At 38.3% G+C, this 20858-nt stretch overlaps 1 protein-coding gene across 7 annotated transcripts in view; it reads left to right on the forward strand.

The window, feature by feature from the left end:
- The window catches only part of TSC1 (TSC complex subunit 1), a 42093-nt gene extending 21583 nt beyond the window's left edge, over window positions 1-20510 (forward strand). For all 7 annotated transcript variants that reach the window (XM_027869372.1, XM_027869370.1, XM_027869374.1 and 4 more), the window contains 15 exons: window positions 84-220; window positions 938-1050; window positions 1582-1693; window positions 2000-2112; window positions 2377-2446; window positions 3020-3124; window positions 3391-3946; window positions 4592-4635; window positions 5287-5453; window positions 7650-7832; window positions 8193-8303; window positions 8932-9054; window positions 12107-12294; window positions 12402-12560; window positions 14079-20510. In XM_027869372.1, the coding sequence (XP_027725173.1) occupies window positions 84-220; window positions 938-1050; window positions 1582-1693; window positions 2000-2112; window positions 2377-2446; window positions 3020-3124; window positions 3391-3946; window positions 4592-4635; window positions 5287-5453; window positions 7650-7832; window positions 8193-8303; window positions 8932-9054; window positions 12107-12294; window positions 12402-12560; window positions 14079-14598 (2701 nt within the window). In that variant the 3' untranslated portion in view covers window positions 14599-20510. The remainder of the gene's footprint in view (window positions 1-83; window positions 221-937; window positions 1051-1581; window positions 1694-1999; window positions 2113-2376; window positions 2447-3019; window positions 3125-3390; window positions 3947-4591; window positions 4636-5286; window positions 5454-7649; window positions 7833-8192; window positions 8304-8931; window positions 9055-12106; window positions 12295-12401; window positions 12561-14078) is intronic.
- The last annotated feature ends 348 nt before the right edge of the window (window positions 20511-20858 follow it).

The raw sequence follows: 20858 nt of genomic DNA on the forward strand, positions 1-20858 counted from the left end.
ATGTAGCTCTTACTATGCTTCCGAATCTGAGTTGGTTTAAACTTGTATTTCATGACTTTCAATTCTCAATTCTCTTGTTACAGGTGGAAGAGATTAGAAACTCATGATGTTGTAATAGAATGTGCCAAAATTTCTCTGGACCCAACCGAAGCCTCATACGAAGATGGCTATTCTGTGTCACAGCAGATCTCAGCACGTGTTGACACACAGAATAGTTATGGTAAAAAGAGAGAAAACTCTACTACTTATCTACTTTAAAACTTTTTTCTCTAGAAAACACTTTACTCCTACTGGTGATTTAATTTTTTCTCTGGGATAAGGGTTATCAAAAACTTGGGCATTCTTCCCAAAGCTTTCCAATTCAAACCAACTTCCTTACTCCCTTGACTTAATCCCATGTTTTGTAGCACTTATAATTTCAGGGTCTTATGTTTTGATCCCTATGTGGCAGACTACCAGTGATATCACCAGACTCAAGAATAAATATCTTAGACTATTAGAAGAAAGTATGTTTAAATGTAAAACAACTTTGTTCTTGCTCACAAGGGAATATCTACTTTCCAAACACTTTTATCTAGTTATGCACAATAAGGGAGGATCCATTTGGCTATGGAATTAGTGTACTTAAGATAGGATTAATACTTGTAGAAAGAGTTTATTAAACCATAAGTTTATACCATAGCACTAATTAAAACTGCTATCCTCATTAGACTCATAACAAAGAATTCTGATGGTTAACTGAACTGAATATCACTAAATCCTATTTATAAAACTTATTTCAAGAACTTTTTAAATATTAGGCAGAAAATGTTAGCACTCTGTTTCTAATGAGGCAGTGGGACCTTTTTGGAGACAGAATTAGATGATTTAAGAGAACCATGTTCATTTAAAGTGATCTAAAACCAGATGTCAATCCCACTTATGTCTTTCATTTTAGGGAATGCTACTTCTACCCCTTATTCCACTCCTCGGCTGGCGTTATTAAACACGCCAGGGCAGCTACCTCAGGTTCTGAGTTCCACAACACGGCTGTCAACTGAGCCGTCACAAGTATGGTGCCTATTCTCTATCTTTCTTTGTGTTGAAGCTGGCTCATTTGGATTAGAAGTTTAATGTATGAATAGAATATTTCACTGATATCAGAAATTATTCTTAAGATCCATGGCTTAGGGGCAGCTAGGTGGTGCAGTGGATAGAGCACCGGTCCTGAAGTCAGGAGGACCTGAGTTCAAATCCTGCCTCAAACCAAACACTTGACACTCACTAGCTGTGTGACTCTGGGCAAGTCACTTAACCCCAATTGCCTTTAAAAAAAAAAAAAAAGATCCATGGCATAAATATCTAATTTTGCTCTTACCTCTTTTGTTAGTTTTGGCAATTAAAAATCCACTAACTACAATGCTACTTTGATGGAGTTGTTTTAGTTACAGTGTGCCTAACTACTCTGTCTTATTCATGTCAAGGTTACCTGATGCTATTAGAAGGTACAGACAATGTTTTAATAAACACACCACAAGGCATGTAATACCTTTGGATTTGCTACTTCTTCACTATAGTTACCTAATGTTACTAACTTTCTAGGCTACTATATGGAGCCCCTCTGCAGTCTGTGGTATGACCACTCCTCCAACCTCACCTGGAAATGTCCCACCTGAGTTGTCACACCCTTACAGCAAAGTCTTTGGTACATCTGGTATGTATATCTGAGACTATTTTTTGTAGGTTAGTAAAAATTAACTTTATAAATATTTAATATGTATAGCTTTACTGCAGATTTGAGAAGTGAATCTCTAGACATTGGTAAAGCAAGCTACTAGGGTTTTCAAAGCATGTAAACTGAACTTCCAAATGTGATGACTGCTGACAAGCATTCCCAAAAGAAGAATTGAATTATAAAAGTTTAACTGTGGGGTAATAGTTGAAGCTACAAATAATTAGAAGTTCACATAAGTAATTTAGCAAAGGATTTATAACTCCTCCATGCTTATCTTTTGATCAGGTGGGAAAGGAACTCCTTTGGGAACACCAGCAACCTCCCCTCCTCCTCCATGCCATTCAGATGACTACGTGCACATTTCACCCCCTCAGGCTATAGTCATGCCCCCCAAGAAGGTAAATGCCAGGCTTGCCTACCTGCCATCTTTTTCTCCTGCCTAATCATGAGGAGTTGCTTTTAACTTGATTTTATAAAGCCTAATTATACCAAATATGACTTTGGCCTGATATTTTGTCAGTTTTGAGTCAAGGTAGCTAGGCTAATCTTTAAATTCTCTGCCTAATTATATGGTATAATTATGGATTCTTCTCTCAAAACATCAATGAGTATATACATAAACTTATTCTCTGTTGAAAATGTCCTTTTTTTTTTTTCTTCAGGAGGACAGACTGGATTCTGTGAGACCATGTCTACACAGACAACACCACCTTTCTAATGATAGAGGATTAGGTAAAATTTATCATTCAGCAATGGTAGATTTTACAGTCTATCTTCCTTCCCTTGAGCCAAACCAGATTCTTCAGAGGCATAACTCCAAAAGTTAAAAGATGGGGGTTTGGAGTGGGGCAAGTGAAAGACAAATGAAATTTTGAAATAATTCACAACATTGCATTTTTAGGGACCCTGGACACCATAGTAAGTTAACAGAAGTCAAGTCTAACTTGTCTAGCATAAGCTTCATTTTTCATTTTCAAGTTCATTTTCAATGAACTGTTTTAAGTAGGTTGATGAACAGAGCTACATGGATGCCTTTTATCTTACCTCTCTAGAGAACTTAATCTTAGTTTATTTCATTTAGTGTCGAGTCACTAATTTTGAAAACAATGTAGCTAGATCATTTTTAAAGTTCTTAGCAATCTGCAGGGGAAGCTCTGGAGAGATTAGCTCCGTAGTGAGTATTTTCTAGCTTTCTCAAACAGGTGGGATAGATGTTGCAAATCCTTAGTTGTCTTGTGGGGAAGTAGGCTTAATAGTTGTCAATGTTGTCATCTTTGTAAACTAATTTGTCCATTTTTTCTTTAGAAGAAACATCTGACAGTAAGGGTTCTGTCACTTTAAGGGATCTTCCACGGTTTTTAGTTGATCTAGACTCTGAAGAAGATAGTGTTGAGAAAGATAAGGAAGAAGGTAATGCATACGGAACTCTGGCCTATCAACTGTGAGTGCTGCTTAAATGGCAAAATTTAAATGGCCTTATTCTGCCATAAAACTGCTTTAATATTAGTGTATGTACCCACTTAATTTTGTCTTAGAAAAACAAGCACTTCATTTCAGGTCTCCTACTAGTTAAATTGATACTAGTTTCCCATTTTGAGCCATATATAAACACTGCTAAATTATAGCACATAGTCACGGAATTTTCAGAGTTTTCTTCTTCCCTCTTTTCCTTTTAGCTGCAATATCAAAGGAGCTTTCTGAGATCACCACAGCAGATGCTGAGCCTGTGGTGCCTCGAGGAGGATTTGACTCCCCTTTCTATCGAGACAGTCTCCCATGTTCTCAGAGAAAGTCCCATTCGACATCTTCTAACACTCAAGGTCCCAGTGTGAGCACTGAACCTCTAACTTCCTCTGTGGACAAGCTTGGGCCTGACACACCAAAGCAAGCCTTTACACCCATAGATCGGCCCTGTGGGTGTGCCAGTGAAAGCCCTGCTGGTAACAGGGAAAACCAGACTTCATTGGAGACAAACATCTTCACACCTAGCCCTAAAATTCCATCTCAGAGAAAAGTAGGTTTTGGAAGCGGACAATCTCCCCCGTATGATCACCTTTTTGAGGTGGCACTGCCAAAGACTGCTTACCATTTTGTCAGCAAGAAGACTGAAGAGCTGTTAAAAAAAGTAAAAGGAAACACAGAGGAAGATTATATGCCCTCCACTTCCCCAGTGGAGGTACTGGATAGGCTGATACAACAGGGAGCAGATGCACATACAAAAGAGCTGAACAAGTAAGTAACTTGAACTTGTTTCTAAACCCCCTTTTGTTGTCTTCATTGGGATTATTCTACCCAAGCATGAGGAGGGACAAAAAGTAGGTGAAAAGTTTGGAGAAACTTAGTTGACTTTATGAGCTGGAATTTGATATAGAATATAAAATAAGTCAAGCCTGTCTTTTCTAGAAGTCTAGTAGGCCTAATAAATTAAATACTCATTACCTCAAATTTTATTGAATAGCGATTTTCATTACTTATTTCTTTGTTTTGAGTCTGTTGATTTCAGTATGTTTGATCATCCTGTGACTGTAGACATTTGAAAACAGATTGTGATGTTGAGTCTGCTCAGTACTTAGAATTAGACAATAGGAGCACTAATTAAAAGTAATCTCTAATGGGATATCTCTTCATAAGCAATAAACCTTACCATGTCTCAAAGGGCTCTTCTATTTACCTTTGATAAGGCAATTTCTAAAAAAAAAAATGAGTTAAATGTTATTATTGGGAATTCTTAATAGGAGGAATGGCTCAAATAAAGGGGAAAGGGGAACTTCAGAGTGATGAAATAAAATGTTCTAGGAGAGTTTGTCTCCTAAAGACAAGGTACTTAATTTTAGCTTCCAATCTAAACAGTCACTTGAGTAAAATCTTTCTTTGTAGGTTGTCTTTGCCCAGTAAGTCTGTCGATTGGACCCACTTTGGAGGTAAACTTATTTTGTTTTAAACCCAGACTAAAAATAACCAGCTCAAAAGGCCCCAGATATTTCTGTGTGCTTATTCTGTCACAGAAGTACATTATAGGAAAGTGATGATGACTTCTACCCCTTAAGATACAGTCATCAGACTTGTATTGAGTTCCTGTAGTATTGCAAAGCAGGCCTTTCCTGTTTTTGAAACATGGTAAGTGCCACTAATTCAGTCATTAGCAAAATTGATGGGCTATGGCAGATATTCACTGCAGGTTTCCCTGGAGAAAAGTTATGTGGAGAATTTTCACAGAAAAAAAACATGGAGTACACTGATGATATGTCTGGATAAGTAGAATAGGAATCTTGAGTTTGTAGCTGTAATCTTCATTGGCAAAAAATACCCTCAAAGAGCAGCCTGTGTTTGTCCAGCTAGTCTTTTTAAGAGAGGGGACATAGGTACTCGACAACAGTTAAGTCTTGCGTCTTACCCAGTGAATTGGCTGGCTCTGTGTAGCCAGTGGGGTATTTCCAAAGATTATGTGATTAGTTTTGTTCCCTAAGCCTCTCTGCCACTAATGTACACCGAATCTTCATGGTTAGCTCAAGATTGAAATGTTCAAAAGAGGTGCTCGAGCATTTGTTCCCTACCTTTCACTCCTGGCTTAGGCTCTCCACCCTCAGATGAGATTCATACCCTTCGGAACCAATTGCTGTTACTGCACAACCAGTTACTCTATGAGCGCTTCAAAAGGCAGCAGCACGCTCTCCGGAACAGACGGCTCTTACGGAAGGTGATCAAAGCCACAGCTCTGGAGGAGCACAACGCTGCTATGGTGAGGCTTTGTGCGGGTGCCCAACCCTGGTCTGAATATGCAGTAGCAGTGGGCTAGCTGAAAGAGCATGAGACTTAGGAGTCAGCCAACTAGGCTCTAGTCTTGGCTGGGTAATCATTCGTTTCATGACTTGAAGCAAATCACTTCTCTAAGCCTTGGTGTCTTTATCTTTTTTTTTAAACAATTTAAACAACTTTCTTTATATGAACCATTATATTTTCCTCCCCAAATGTAGGGTAAAATGAGATTCTTCCTTCATTTATCAACAAACTTGTCCCTGTAATCCATTAATGAGTAAATGGTAGCAGATTACATTTGTTCACCTGTCATACTCCAATTGGAGTGGGGTTACTATTAGTATTTTTTAGACCAAAAAAATTAGGGGGAGAAGTTGGCAAGAACCTTTCCTCCCAATTCTCAAGGTAGCTCTCTTAATAGAGGGACTGAATGTGGTCACTGTAGGAGCCCCTTCTAGCTAAACTTAGTATTCTTATCTTTTAAAAAAGAAAAAAAAAGGAGTAGAAGCAGATTTAGTCCATAGAGAGATTGCTTTAAAGTCAGAAAAACTTAGGTGCAAATCTTGCCTCTGACAATACTGGGCTCTGTGACCCCTGGGAAACTCGCCTGATCTGCCTCTCAGTGCCATGGGCAACTCTCTAAGACTATAAGTTGCATAATAGTTGCCATTCAGCATTAGTAGAAAGTTTTCTCAATGGGAGTTTTGTACATTATTGAGATAAAAAATCCAGCCCAAAAGGGGGGTGGGGGTGGGCATGCAGGCTGGAATAATCTTCAGAGTCCTTATAGTTCTAAAATTGTATATTTACCAGTTGAAGATCATTTATTGTACTATTGATGACAGAACAGCAGATATTTAGTCTGCAAGTTTTACACTGTACCTAGTACATAGAGGGTGCTTAATAAATGTTTATTGACTGAGTGAAAGGTGAAAATTTATTTTTTTGAGTGTGAGAATGGCCTCTTAAAAGGATGCCTTAAAAATAAGCTATTTTCATGCTATAAAGCTTAGTGTAATGGTGTAATACTTGAGATTTTCTCTTGGTGGGGGAAGAAAAAGTTTGTAGTTAGAATGGTCCACTTTATAATCCTAGGTAACTTAATTGTTACTCTACCTTTGAAGGTATTTGATCCAAAAGCTTTAGAGTCAAACCCTGGCTCATAGTTTTGAGTTTTGAAAAGCTGAAAGAAAATCACCTTGAAAAGTCTCTTGAAGGGACAGGTAGGTGGCGCAGTATATAGAGCACCAGCCCTGAAGTCAGGAGGACCTGAGTTCAAATCCAGCCTCAGACCAAACACTCGACACGTACTAGCTGTGTGACCTTGGGCAAGTCACTTAACCCCGATTGCCTCACACACACAAAAAAAAGTCTCTTGCAGCAAATTACATTCACTCTAAGTACAGTGACTGAAGTATTTTGTCTAAAAGCTTTCCAAGTGAATTGGGTCACATGAAGCTACCAGATAAAATAAGCAGTCTGCAATCTCTCATCAGTAGCAACTCTTTAAGTTTTTTTGGTTACTCATGATTGTTTAAATGAAGTGTTTGCAGAGGAAGAAAATGTAAACTTTTAAAAAATATATTAATAACTTGTTTTTATATCACCTGTGTTTCTCATTGTGTTCTCCCCTCTCCTTCAAGAGAGCCATTCCTTATGATAAAAAATAAATCAGAGGAAGGATAAAATAGTTTAACAAAACTAATCGCCACATTGAAAAAGTCTGAAAAAGTTTCATACTCATAGTCCCCCACTTCTGCAAAGTAGAGGGAAAGGTGTTTTCTTAATATCTCCTTTTTGGAGCTAAACTTGACTGGTTCATTATAAGTTTGAAGCATTTAGTTTCAATTATTTTATTGTTCTATTTTTGTAGCCATTGTATATGTTTTCCCAATCCTGCTTACTTCATTTTGTATCAATTTGTACATTTTCCCATGTTTCTCTGTGTTCATCATGTTTGTCATTTCTTATAGTACTTATAGTATTCCATTACTTTCATGTACCACAGTTTGTTTACACATTCTTTGTTTGATGCACATCTATTTGGGAAACCTTTAGCTTTTGTTACTTTTGTGGGGGGGTAAAAAACATTACAGTACAAATATTTTTTAAGTACTTTATGTGTGCAAAGTCCTGTGCTAGGCAATTAAAACTTCATGCCACTTTTGGTTTCTGATAGAAAGATCAGTTGAAGTTACAAGAGAAGGACATCCAGATGTGGAAGGCTAGCATGCGGAAAGAACAGGCCAGATACAAACAGCTCCAAGAGGAACGTGAGACTGTGGTGACCCAGCTCCACAGCCAGATCAGACAGCTGCAACACGATCGGGAGGAATTCTATAATCAGAGCCAGGAATTGCAGGTATAGACCTCAGTGTGGAAGAAATTCAGTCAGGGGGAACAGCACAAACTAAAAACTGGATGGGGCAAGAGAATTACTTTGTTCATTTCACCTAAATGAAAGTACTGTTTTCCAAGATCATAACACATATAATTTATCCAGTTGTTTGGTATCTGTGTTCTTAAAACAATATAGGACTGGTGAGTCAAATGGATTATAATTTTTGAAGCCAAGAAATTGTATTTTAAGGAACAAAGGATAATAACATAATTGAAGAATTGATTATTACCACTTGAAGGTTGGCTAGCCCTTGGAGTAGGTACACAATCTGGTCTCATAGTCGGTCATTATCTAATCTTCTGCCAACATCTGCTTGGACAGACAAAGCTGGAAGACTGCCGGAATATGATTGCAGATCTGAGGTTAGAATTAAAGAAGGCCAATAATAAGGTGTGTCACAGAGAGTTGCTGCTCAGCCAAGTTTCTCAAAAGGTAGGAAATGCAGTAAACTTTTAGCCCTTTTGACAGCATTGCCCAGCACCATTCCTTCCAGTGAAGACATGCCTCCTCTGCCCACCATAAGATGCTTGCAGTGGTGCAGCCTTTTACAGAAAAGGACTAAGTTTGACCTTTAGGTTCCTGAGCTGTGTGTCTTCCTTTGGGGTTCACTGCAGATATGAAAACATCCATTTGCCCAGGAATGGGTGAGTCTTTCCTCTAGCTTTGTTACTCCACTGGGCCTGTAGATCTCAGCTGGGGAGGTTGTACATAATTAAATAATTTGTTGTCTGAGTCCTAGGATTTATTCCTTGCAAGTTCCCCTTTCAGTTTTGAATTTGTTACAGTTCACTTGTACTTTTTTTACTCTTTGAGAGTCAACTATTTGGCCTACATTTTTGCCTGTCTTTACCACATAGTAGGCCTCCCTTCTAACCCCTTACTTCTGAGGCCAGGCAATGATGAGGTGTAAACCAAGGGAGTAATTTATTCAAGCCTTTGATTTTTACTCTTGAAAATAGTATGTGTCTACCTTGTGCTCTGCTTTGTAGGTTCCCTTTAGTAGTTTTCAGCTCCGCAGAATTTATACCTGATTATTTGTGTGTGTTCATGTTTTGCTTAGCTTTCAAACAGCGAATCAGTCCAGCAGCAGATGGAGTTCTTGAACAGGCAGCTGTTAGTTCTTGGGGAGGTCAATGAGCTATATTTGGAGCAATTGCAGAACAAGCATGCAGACACTACACAGGTATGTTGGGGTCAGGAGAAATGAAAACTCTTAATACAGAATATTGACATGTGGGATTCAGTCAGATGGCATTGAAAATGAGTGTTGTTGAGAAAACTGGACTCATTGATGGACTGTAAAGCCTGAGTCTACATAATAGAATTATTTTCCCTGCTCTAGTATCTGCTCTTCCCCCATATCCCCTAGGCTAACAACACAAGCACTTCCTAGATGTCAGGTTATGCTCTTGGACCCCTACAAACACCCTTTGCCAGAAGAAAATGAACAGAAAAGAGAGCCAGTTCTATTAAATGTCAGGCCTGGGGGCATATGGGTGCATGCTGGATTATGTGTTTCCTTAGTAATTGCATGTATTTTCATTTTCCTTTAGCTTTTAATTCTGAATTTAATTTTGATTAGTTGTTGAGCTTACTTTTGTCAATAAGATCATCTTGATCCTGGCCTTATGTTAATTTGTGACTCATCAATATTGTTAAAGCAAATGTCTTATGTTAACTTTATAGATAGACCTGAGTAATGTTATTAATGTTTTTGTATTGAATAGAACTTTAATAGTAAATGATTCCTGTCACTAAGTTATTCATCATCCACAGTCTTGTTTAGGATTTAAAGAACTTTGCTTTGAAAAGCATGACATTTTTTCACCCTCTGAAATAATCTTAGGGAGTAAAATATAATTTTCACACTAGGCCAAGTTGCCTTCTGCTGCATCTCAGCCACTTGCTAAATGACAAACTTTAAAACTCTTTTAAGTAAGGCAATCTTAATTTTAGGAAAATGAACTAAATTCTTATCTGAATGGTTTAATGGCTTTGGAAAGTCCACAGGACGGAAAAGTGACTTTGGGGAGATGCTGTGTAGAGAACTTCATGTATTCAGTCTCAGTTGTACTTATTATACTTAGACATGCTAGTTATTAGAAGCACTGAAGTGAAACTTCAGGAGTCATTTAGGCTGTAAAAAAAAAAATCCAAAAAAAAAAAAAATCTAAGCACTTAACTACATGCCAAGCACTATGACAGAAGCAGATTCTGCCATATTCTAATGGACAACCACATGGAAAAAAAAAACTAGATACATACAAGATATATTCAGAGTAGACAGGAAGTTATTTCAAAGGGAAAGGCACTACCCAGGACTTGGTGGGATGGAGATGGGTGAGAGGAGACAGGAAAAGACCTGGATATGAACTGAATCTTTATTCCAGGAGGTAGTGACCTTAAACATGGGAGCCAACCAGTGAAAAGTCACAACGTTAAGAGAGAGAGTGCTTTGTGCGGGGAACAGCAAGAAGGCAGGTGTAGATGGATTGTAGAATCAGTGGAGAAGAGTAAAATGTAAGAAGATTAAAAAGGTCAGAAGAAACTAGTTTAGGGGGCAGCTAGGTGGCGCAGTGGATAGAGCACCGGCCCTGAAGTCAGGAGGACCTGAGTTCAAATTTGGCCTCAGACAATTTACTAGCTGTGTGACCCTGGGCAAGTCACTTAACCCCAATTGCCAAGGGAAAAAAAAGAAGAAGAAGAAGAAACTAGTTTGTAAAGAGTTTTAAGTGGCAAACTGAAGACTTTATATTTGATCCTGGAGTTAATACAGAACCAGTGGACTTTATTGAATAGGGAACTGACATGAACAGACCTACACTTTAGGAAAAGCAGTTTGGCAACTCAGTGGAACTCAGCTCCCTGGATTGGAGTGGGGAGAGATTTGAGGCAGGAAGACCAATTAGAAGGCTATTGTAATAGTCCAGGTAATAAGAGGGGCTGAATTGGGGTGGTGATTGTGAGAGTGGAGAGAGGGAACAATATACTCAATATTGTGGAGGTAGAAACAACAAGATTAGGCGAGGAGATGGATGTGAGTTGAATGAGAAACCAAGGGAAGCATTTAAATAGGAAAAACAAGCAGGTATATGAGGGAGGGAATCGAGAAATGATGAGGTTGTGAGCCTGGGTGACTGTGAGCCCTCCATAGTGATTAGGGAAGTTTGGAATGAATAAGTGGAAGTATAATGAGTTCTGTTTGGGGCATCTTTGCATGCGATGTCCACAGAACATTCATTTCAAAATATTTAAAAAACAGGTGGTGGTGTAGGACTATAGTTCAGGATAGAGATTAGGATTGTATATATAAATTGCAGAATTGTCTGCATAGAGATAGTAATCCAACCTATGAGAGCTTATGAGGTTGCCAAGAAAGATGCTAGAGAGGAATGAGAAGAGGACCTAGGACAGCCTTTCAGGACTGCCCTAGAGCATTTATTTGAATATTTTGGAGCGCTTTAACAAATCCATTCATACTGGTCAGAAAGGCAAAACTAGCATAAGTGTCATACTTGAGTCCTTGCTAGTAGGCTACAGCTGAGAAGCATTTAGATACCATAGGCATAGTTCTGTGCTCAAATGTTGGAATGTATTCAATCTCAGAGAATCATTTGAGTTTTCTAATACATAACATTCCAGACAGTACAACTCCTGAAGTGTCACTGAAGATTTTTTTCTATTAGTTTCCTTTACTTTAGAAAACTTTGAATTATTTTCCCTAAGAATCTCATGTTTCTATGATTGTTTCACTGTGGTATATTCAATACACTGGAAATGATAAATGGATTACAGGCTATCTGATTTGTCTAAAATGAACAGGGCATTCAGCCTTGGAGTCAGGAGGACCTGAGTTCAAATGCGACCTCAGACACATAACACTCACTAGCTAAGTGACTCTGGGCAAGTCACTTAACCCCAAATTGCCTCACCAAAAAATAAAATAAAATAAAGCGAACAGGGCAGGGCTATCTTCTTCAGCGTATTTGGAAAAGGATTTTTGCCAAAGCTTTTGGATTAAAAGTGCCATAAATGCTTTGCCTAAGCCTACCTCCCCAGGTGGTATAGCACATTCTAGCCAACTAAAACTTTTTGTTTTAGTTGGCATTACAATTACTTTTTTAGCTTTTAGTGCATGACACAAGTAGGATCTATCTCTTTCATTTAAAAAAAAATCTTAATTCATTAACAAGCATTGACTCATAGTCTTTTTTTTACTTATGTTTGTTTTTAAGGAAGTGGAAATGATGAAGGCTTCTTATCGAAAGGAACTAGAGAAAAATAGAAGCCATCTCCTTCAGCAGAATCAGCGGCTTGATACCTCCCAAAAAAGGATTCTGGAACTAGAATCTCATCTGGCCAAAAAAGACCATCTTCTATTGGAACAGAAAAAATACCTGGAGGATGTCAAACTTCAGGCTAGGTAGCTTCATTAAGAAAAGCTTTGCATTAGCAGTATTAAGTCCTACTTGTAAGTGAAGCCTCTCAAATTTGTGGTGATTTTTTTGTATTTTTTTTACCCTATTTCAGAGGACAGCTACAGGCAGTAGAGAGCAGGTATGAGGCTCAGAAAAGGATTGCGCAGGCATTTGAATTAGAAATCTTAGATTTATATGGGAGACTGGAGAAGGATGGCCTCCTGAAAAAACTTGAAGAAAAGACAGAAGCAGCTGAGGCAGCTGAGGAAAGGTAAGGACAGGTTGGGAAGAAAGTGGGATTCCATGTTCTGGAGGTACATTTATATCCATTTATGTTTGGCAACTAAATTTATACTTGGAACTAAAGAGCTAAGGCAGTAGTTTTTTTTAAACCCAATAAAACCACATAGTCTTAAATTTAACAAAAAATAACTTAATACACTTTGTGCTAGCTTCCATTTCTCTTCCATCTGTGTACTGATTTTATTAATAGTCATAGTTATTGTGTCCTGTTCTAATTCTTCACTTTACATTACTTTGTTTTCCCATATTTCTTTGTTCCTCATTTAAATATTGCAACAATTAATTTAAATGATAAACCATAATCTGTTGATTCTTTGGATCTTTAGATATTCAGTTTCCTGGCAGTGAGTTTTTTGGGGGGTGTTTTTGTATTAAAAACTTGCTTTTAATTTTATATAGCTAGGTCTTTTTTTAAAATAGTGTTCAGAGATAGTATGGCATAATGGATAAAGTTGGCCTCAGAGTCAAGACATACTGGGTTTAATCCTTTCTCTGACATATACTGACTATAACTCTGGGCAAGTCACTTAACCTCTTAAGTTGTTGCCCAGGCAACTTTCTAAAGATTTAATTTGTAGGGCAGATGTTGTTATGCATTGATAAGGGGCAAGTTTTCTTATTGTGAATTCCCTATATCAGTTAAATCTTCTGTCTGGTACAAAGCATGAATAAGATCCTTAAAATATAGTCTTGACAGTGGACTTACCAGATCAAAGAATATGATCCCCTTTTTTCGGTGGGGGGGGGCAGTTGGGGTTAAGTGACTTGCCCAGGGTCACAAAGCTAGTGTCTGAGGCTAGATTTGAATTCAGATCCTCTTGACTCCAGGGCCAGTACTCTATCCACTGTGCCATGGGGCACCTAGCTGCCCCATGGTCCTTTTTGAAACTTGTTATTTTGCCAGATTGCTTTCCCAAAAGACTACATGAGTTTAAAATTCCACCAATAATATAATAGTGCCTTTTCCTACACACACTGAAACATTAAATTTTATCTTTTTAAGCACTTTTTGCCATTTTAATTGGAGGTGAAAATGTCTCTAACTGATTTAATAAACATTTCTTTTTATTAAGGGCTTGAACAATTTTACTAATGATTATAATTTATGTTTCCTCGTTTATACCTTTTGTTTATATCCCAAGGCAATTTGGTTTGTCAAAGAGGTTCCCTTTCAACTCATGCCCTTCTAGAAGAAATTCTATGTGAGTCCTTAAGATATTTTAAGTTCCTAAGATGTTCTCGCATAGCCTCCCTTGACTCCATGATGGTAGGAGTCAGCAATACCTGGGAGCTCATGCTTATGCTTGATTCTGCCCCCACTGTGTTGTATAAAGTGGGTCACAAACTAGATGAGTTGGTTAGGGTTAGCAGATCTGAACCAACAGCCGTTTCTGAGTTGTTGCTGTTGTAACAGTTAGCTTTTAGATGACAATGCAAATCATAACCATTATCTTTTTTTCCCCTCACCTTCATTTGTCATTAACAGGCTTGACTGTTGTAATGAAGGTTGCCCTGATTCACTGGTAGGGCACAATGAAGAGGCCGCTGGCCGCAATGGTGAAACTAAGACCCCCAAGTCTGGTAGCAGCCGGGGCAGTAGTGGCAGCAGAGGAGGTGGAGGTAGCAGCAGCAGCAGCAGTGAGCTTTCTACCCCCGAAAAGCCCCCAAACCAGAGAGTAGGGCCATTCAGCAGTCGGTGGGAAACAACTTTAGAACCTTCCACCAGCATCCCTGTGACTGTTGGCTCACTTCCCAGTTCAAAGAGCTTCCTAGCCATAAAGGCTCGAGAGTTGTTTCGTAATAAGAGTGAGAGCCAGTGCGATGAAGATGGCTTGACTAACAACAGCCTTTCTGAGACACTAAAGACTGAACTGTACAAAGATCCAAGCACGGAAGCAAAGGCCCCTCTGGGCCTAGACAACCCTCACCCATCTCCCAAAAACCAGGAAAGTGTTGGACAGCTTCATATCATGGACTACAATGAGATTCAGCATGAACCAAGTTAAAGGATGATGGTCAATCAGTGTTAACTTTCATATTCTTGGCATAGAATGGGAGGCATGAATGCAAGTGTAAAAGCTTTCATATTTCCAGGCTGTGAGTAGCTAGCTCCTGCCATGGAAATAGGACTGAGCTCCTTTTGACAAAAGACTGAATGCAGAACGGTGTTTGGATCTGGCATTGAAATGCCTCTGACCTTTCTCTTGACTCTTACCTAAACCTCTCCTTTCTTTCCTAGCAGTGTGTGCTAACCCAAGGGCCAGTTTGCATTCATAAGTATCTTTATTTTCTTCCTCCTTTCCCCAAATGGTTGCATCCTATAAACCTGTGCAATATGAGGCCAAATTTAATCTTTGAATCTAACGCACACAACTTTCTGCTTTACTGAGGCTCAAGTAGCTTGCCCAGCTTTCAGTGCAGACCAGTTAATTGGTGGTGGTACAGGTAAGTCTGGTTTTTTTTCATTTCGAGGATGCAGTTTACAGAGCCAGTTGCCTTCAGGTGAAGGCTTCTAAATGCATATTTTTTTTCTCCCTGCTTTCTGGTTCTGAAGTTCAGCACCCAAAGCAGTGGATCAAGAAAAAAAGTGGTGTGTTATTCACCTTTATGTTCTTTGGAGGCTCTGATAATGCTTCCTAGAAAGTTTGGTGTGAACACACTCTTTGGCCATTTCAAAGAACTGGAGCTGGAGCTGTGGGGTTTGGTGAAGCACCATCCCTCCTTCCCCTCTACCTCTTATTTATTTGGTGTTGGCTGAAAAGCTGGTACTCTTCTGACTACAACTGGGGGGTGTGTGCAGGTGATGAAACCCAAACTCTGGGGAGGGAAAGAATGGAGACTGGAAATTTACCCAAGGAACCCTTGTGGAATAGTTAATGTGTTCCCAGGCAAATCTTGGGCTGGCTGAACCTTTTTCCTTCAGTTTTTTATCAGTTTCTTTTTGTGATTCCCCCCTTGTTCATCTCAGTATCTAATACTGCACCAGAAATGATCAGAAGTTCCAAAGAAATCTCAATGTCGTTTGTTATGTAGCTGTGGGACCATCTTTTCTTAGGTCTGGCCTCAGTATGGCTTAGGCCAACATAGCTGCAGGTTTTTCCATACTAATTCTAACTTAGTATGTTAAGTACTTGGTTTGCAGGTAAGATGGAACTATTGAATTCCAAGTTTCAGTGATGACGGGTTTTGAGGGAAAATCTGTGAAGTCGTAAGCAATCCGGATCAACACGGGTCCCATTTGGGTGATCAGACACATGTGGACAAGGGATGACTGTGTACTTCAGAAAACTGCCAGGGGAGAGTGGCAGAAAACCCAGCTCTGCCAAAGCCTTGAAAATGTTAGAAACCTAAGAAATGCTTCAGTTGGAATATTAGGTAGCAGATGAAGACTGGAATTACTAGTAATGTTTTGAAGCCTAGAGGATGACGCATGGGCTACAGACAATTATAAAAAGAATAGAGGTGTAGGGGAAGCCAGGGGAAGGTGAAGATTCTTAAATCTTACTGACCAAGGAAATACAGGAAACTCCATGCTTTAAAAATAATAAAAATAAGTGGTAATAAGACTTAACTCTAGTATCCCTTCCCATGTTGAGACTGAGCAGGAAATGACTACACTAGAATTGACAAAATTAGGCTGGCTAATAATGTGGGGACTTCTGATATCCACACCTAATTTGGTTGCATGTTTCATCAGGACGAGATGTGGAGGTAAGGGGTTTTTGTTGTTGTTGTTGTTTGTGGGTGTGTGTTTGGTTTTTTTAATGAGTTGACTTAGAAAGTACTTTAGAGTACTAGGCTGAAACTTGTCTAAGATTTATTCATGGGCAATCCAGTGTTTCAGTAACTATCACAACACACTTAGTTTGATCTTTCTGGTTGGAAAAGGAAAGCCCCAAACTTTTAATAAGAAATCCATCATTTTTAGGAGAGGCAACAAAGACAAAATACCGTTTCTAACTGAAAAGTTATGGTAACCCTAGAAACTTCTTAAACATACCCTCTACAAAGCCCAGCAAAAACATGTGCTACAAGTTGAAAAATACTAGGTACTTGAACAAAAGCCCTGTATGACTAACAAGTGAATTAAAGAAGGCCTTTGGAAGGAGAAAAAAAAAAGAGTTTTATCTTTGTAGTTTTATATACATACACACACACACACACACACACACACACACACACACACACACATCTGGAGAGATTGTACGAATGCTCATTTTTAAACGGAGGTAATCTGGTATAAGCATTGGACTGGGAGTCAGAACAGTTCTAATCCCAGCTCTGCCTGTGACAGTGGCTAGGTAACTTCCTCTTTCTGAGCTTCAGTTTCTATAAAATAAGGAAGGCTGGGTTAAATAACTTAGAAGGTCCCATTCAGGTCAGATATCTGTAATTACATAAAACTTTAAGTCTACAGTGGATGAAGATCAAATATAAAATAGGCTAAAAAAAAAAGCATTCATTCTGCATATACTTTTTGAAGGAGTTAAAAGCCAATAGTGCAATTCTTTAATTACATGGTTAAGCTAGAAAGTCAGTGGGAACACTGGATCACAGTACAGAAAGTTCTTCAGGGGATAAGGATGTAGAAGAGAGGCTCTCCATTCCTGAATTCTCTTGAAGTAAATGGGTCAGAATTATTTGAACAGATAATGGCACAAGCACAAGGTGTCCTAGACCAATACCAAATTAAGTATAAATAAATCACAGATTGAGTGGAATCTTGTAAAGAATCAAAGCATTATCAACAAAGTAAATGGTGAAAATTAAGGAACTCTTAGGCCAGATGTGCAACTAGTTAGAAATATTGACCAGATCATAGAACTACTAGATTATCACTGATTCCCATTCCTTGGGGAGACTTTGAACTCTAGATGGGTGAGTCTGGTGCCCATCAAGCTGGTAGAGTCAGTTATAAAGGTTAGTAACAAGAACATAAGCAGAATACTGTGGACCTTTGAGGGGCAGAGTTGGAAGGAAGGGAAATGATATGATAACAATCATGCCTGAATCTGCTCAAATTTGAAGGTGTAAATTTTAGGCTTTCCCAAGAGGGTTGACAAAGGTCTTATCAGAAAGTTGAAAATTGAGTTACTCTTGGATTAGGAAGAATGTTTGCCCATGGATGGGGAGCTTTCTTAGAGACGTGAACCAAAATGTGTAGGATAATGGTCATTTCTGTGGATAGGATAGTAACAGGATTCCTAGAAGCAATCATTTAACATTTTTACAAATGAAATATCAAAGGTTGGTGGGTGACACTCGGCTTCTGTGGATAGTGGAATAACAAGCCTGTGGGGATGTGCTTCAGGAAAATTTCGTGAGGTCTAACTGGGGAAAAAAGATGACAGATGAACTTCAGTGTGAGCAAGTGTCAATGATGTACATGCTCCAAATCATATTTTAAAAGATGAACTGTTAACATCTAAGAAAGATCTGAGAATTATTACCTCTTTTTTGAGAACATTGTTGCTATAGCTTGAAAAGTCAGAAGAGTAGAAACAAACTTTATTAGGAAGGGAATCGAAAACACAAAACATCCAAACCATGACTCATCTGCATATGTAATATATGCAATTTGATTTGCTTAGGAAGAATAAAGCCAGAGACTAGGCAACAGGGTGACAAGAACAAGGCAGGCCAATGATGGGAGTTTTTGTGAGGACAGAGAAAAATGAAAAATAAAATTTGTCAAGAAAGGCTGAGTGGATATGGTCAAAATTTGTAAAATTATGGAAAGAATTACTAAAGGAAAAGGTGACCTTTTCTACCAAATCTTGGAAAACTATAACTAGAGGTACCCTTTTGAAGCTAGAAAGATATAATTTTAGGAAATCTTAAGTACCCCTTGATAGTGGCTAGCCAATTTTTGGAACATGATAATAAGGTGGTTTGGAGGTAAAAAGTACAGGTTCAAGAAAGATTAACATTAATTTATGAAAGTTTGATCCATAATAGGTTATTAAGAGAAACTAGGGCTGAGGCATGTCCCTAGTCTTTTGAAGTTGCTTCAGCAAGAATAACCATGTTTCTCACAATGGCCTTTGGTTGTCAATATCAGACAAAATACTGGGCTGAGTGGATCATTATTGATCTGACCAAGGATGGTATGTTTCAAATAGTTGATGGAGAAATGAGTGTTTTGGACAATTTAGCCTGTTGCATTCTTTACTCTTCGTGGTATGTACTTTATAGTTGCCCCATAATGAGTGTTTGAAATTGTATCTTGTCCAAAGCTCTGTGTGTGTGTGCGCATGTGTGTGTGTACATCTTTTTGTAAGTTTTCAGAATAGCCTCTCTTGCAAATTAATTGGACCTATCTAAGCTTTTATCAGGAATTTTGTCCAGCTGAATAAGGGATGGGTTTATATAAGGGAATTGGCCCCTGTGTTGCTGCTGTGTGCCCTTGTCTTATATTTGGTTCCAGAATCCATTGTCTAGCTACATGTATGCTTAATGAAAACGTAACAGTTCAGTTTTCTAAAACAATCCTGCAATCTATATGTGCTAATAATATAAAGGGGGAAAGTGAACTCTGATTTGTTCACAAAATTAAACTGGCACCACTGTAAATGGGCAGTGCTGTCTACCTAACATGACTTTACTACCCTGAGATGAGGTGATGAAGGTAGAGTGTCTTTCTTTGTCCCTTCTTTCCCCATTGCTCAGTGGATAATAGATAAATGTAACTTTACCACAAAAATTATCCTTGAGTAAACAGACTAGCTTACCTACTGAACTAGATCTCCTTTCAGAGGATACCTTTGGGAATTTGAAACCTGTAGGCTGAATCCAGGTGCCATGTTTGGAGAGGAGGGGGGGGGAGTGTTCTTTATAGCAGAATCATATGCTGTTGATTCCAATATGGGTTTACCCAGGAGCACCAGGTGTTTTACACTAGGAAGAATTGGGAATCACTTTAGAAAGACTTTGTGTTTCTATGGACCATGAAGATTATGGAGGAACAGATTTTTTGCTAAAGACATAATCTAGTTTTGTAAACCTCAACCACAGAACTTCAGAATAATGGAGTGAGCTTGCAGTTTAAAGGGATCCTTTGGCAAAGTGGCAACACTTTTTTTTTTTAACTGCTTTTAGTTCAAATCTAAAAATGTCATCTTTTGTCAAAAAGGTTCAATCCGTTCCCTGCCTCACGCTTGTAAGCATGTCAAAAACAATCCACGGTAAATGCCATAAATATGAACTGCAAGGGAAAATGGTACAATCTTAGTGAATGAGAATTGGAATCAAAAGGTTTTGCTGTCCTTATTAGAATGTTCTAAAAATGTCAAGGCAGTTGCTTATGTCTAACTGTGAACAAATAAAAATTTATTGTTTTGCACTATTTTCCTGTGTTAAACTGAGATGGGGGATGTGTGCTAGCCTCTGAGCATGTGAGCGCAAAGGTTATGGTTTTTAAATAATAAAAAACAGGGTTTTAATTCTCTTTAATATACGAAATCCTTTTCAGTTTTAACTAACTTAACCAATCTAGATATTTGAAAACTTGGCTAGGGACAGTATGTTACCAAGTCCAAGATTTGGGGTTTGCTTGCTAATACTTAACTTGATAAGTGTTTCTTTTAATTGAATCTATAGCAGAAAGACTGATATGTACCTGGATCATACCTTGTGGTTATGACTAAAAAGGGACCAGACAAGAATGGATAACTTGGTGTAAACAGTATCAACAATAGACAACTAGCTGTAAACAGTCAGGAGTGTCATCCTTGTATCTAAAGGTTATGAACTTCTCAAAACTTAACCTGGAATACTTTTAGTAGATGAATTATATGCTTGAGTTGTCAGATTTTTTGTTCAGTACTTAGCCTTGCTCATAAGAATTTTTAAATGAGACAAGGTGACTAATAAAGCAACAACACTAGTAATGTAAAATAATGTATAAAAATTTACTTTATTTCTGTGTCTACCTTTGTCCTTATTTTGTTTAGGGCCCACTGGATAGAATCAGCACACCAGTGATTAGAGAAATATTTGCAACATTTGTGGCTTGTTATCCTGTGAAGAACTGTCTGTCACTTCAGAAGATTTGCTTCTTTTGTGGACCTCAAAGATTATGGAGGAATTGATTTATGTTAAGATTTTGTAACATAAGTTAACTAAAATTCTGACAACTCAAATAGAGTAATTTGATTCCATTAGACAACTGAAAAGTCTTAATTTTCCAAGGAACTTTTCTGTCTTTGTGACCATTTTGGACTTCTTTTCCCCTAGGTATATGAAGAGTTACTTATATGTCACTACC

This window comes from Vombatus ursinus, unplaced genomic scaffold (genome assembly GCF_900497805.2).
Source record: "Vombatus ursinus unplaced genomic scaffold, bare-nosed wombat genome assembly UNPS02014793.1, whole genome shotgun sequence".
NCBI classification, from domain to species: Eukaryota; Metazoa; Chordata; class Mammalia; order Diprotodontia; family Vombatidae; genus Vombatus; species Vombatus ursinus.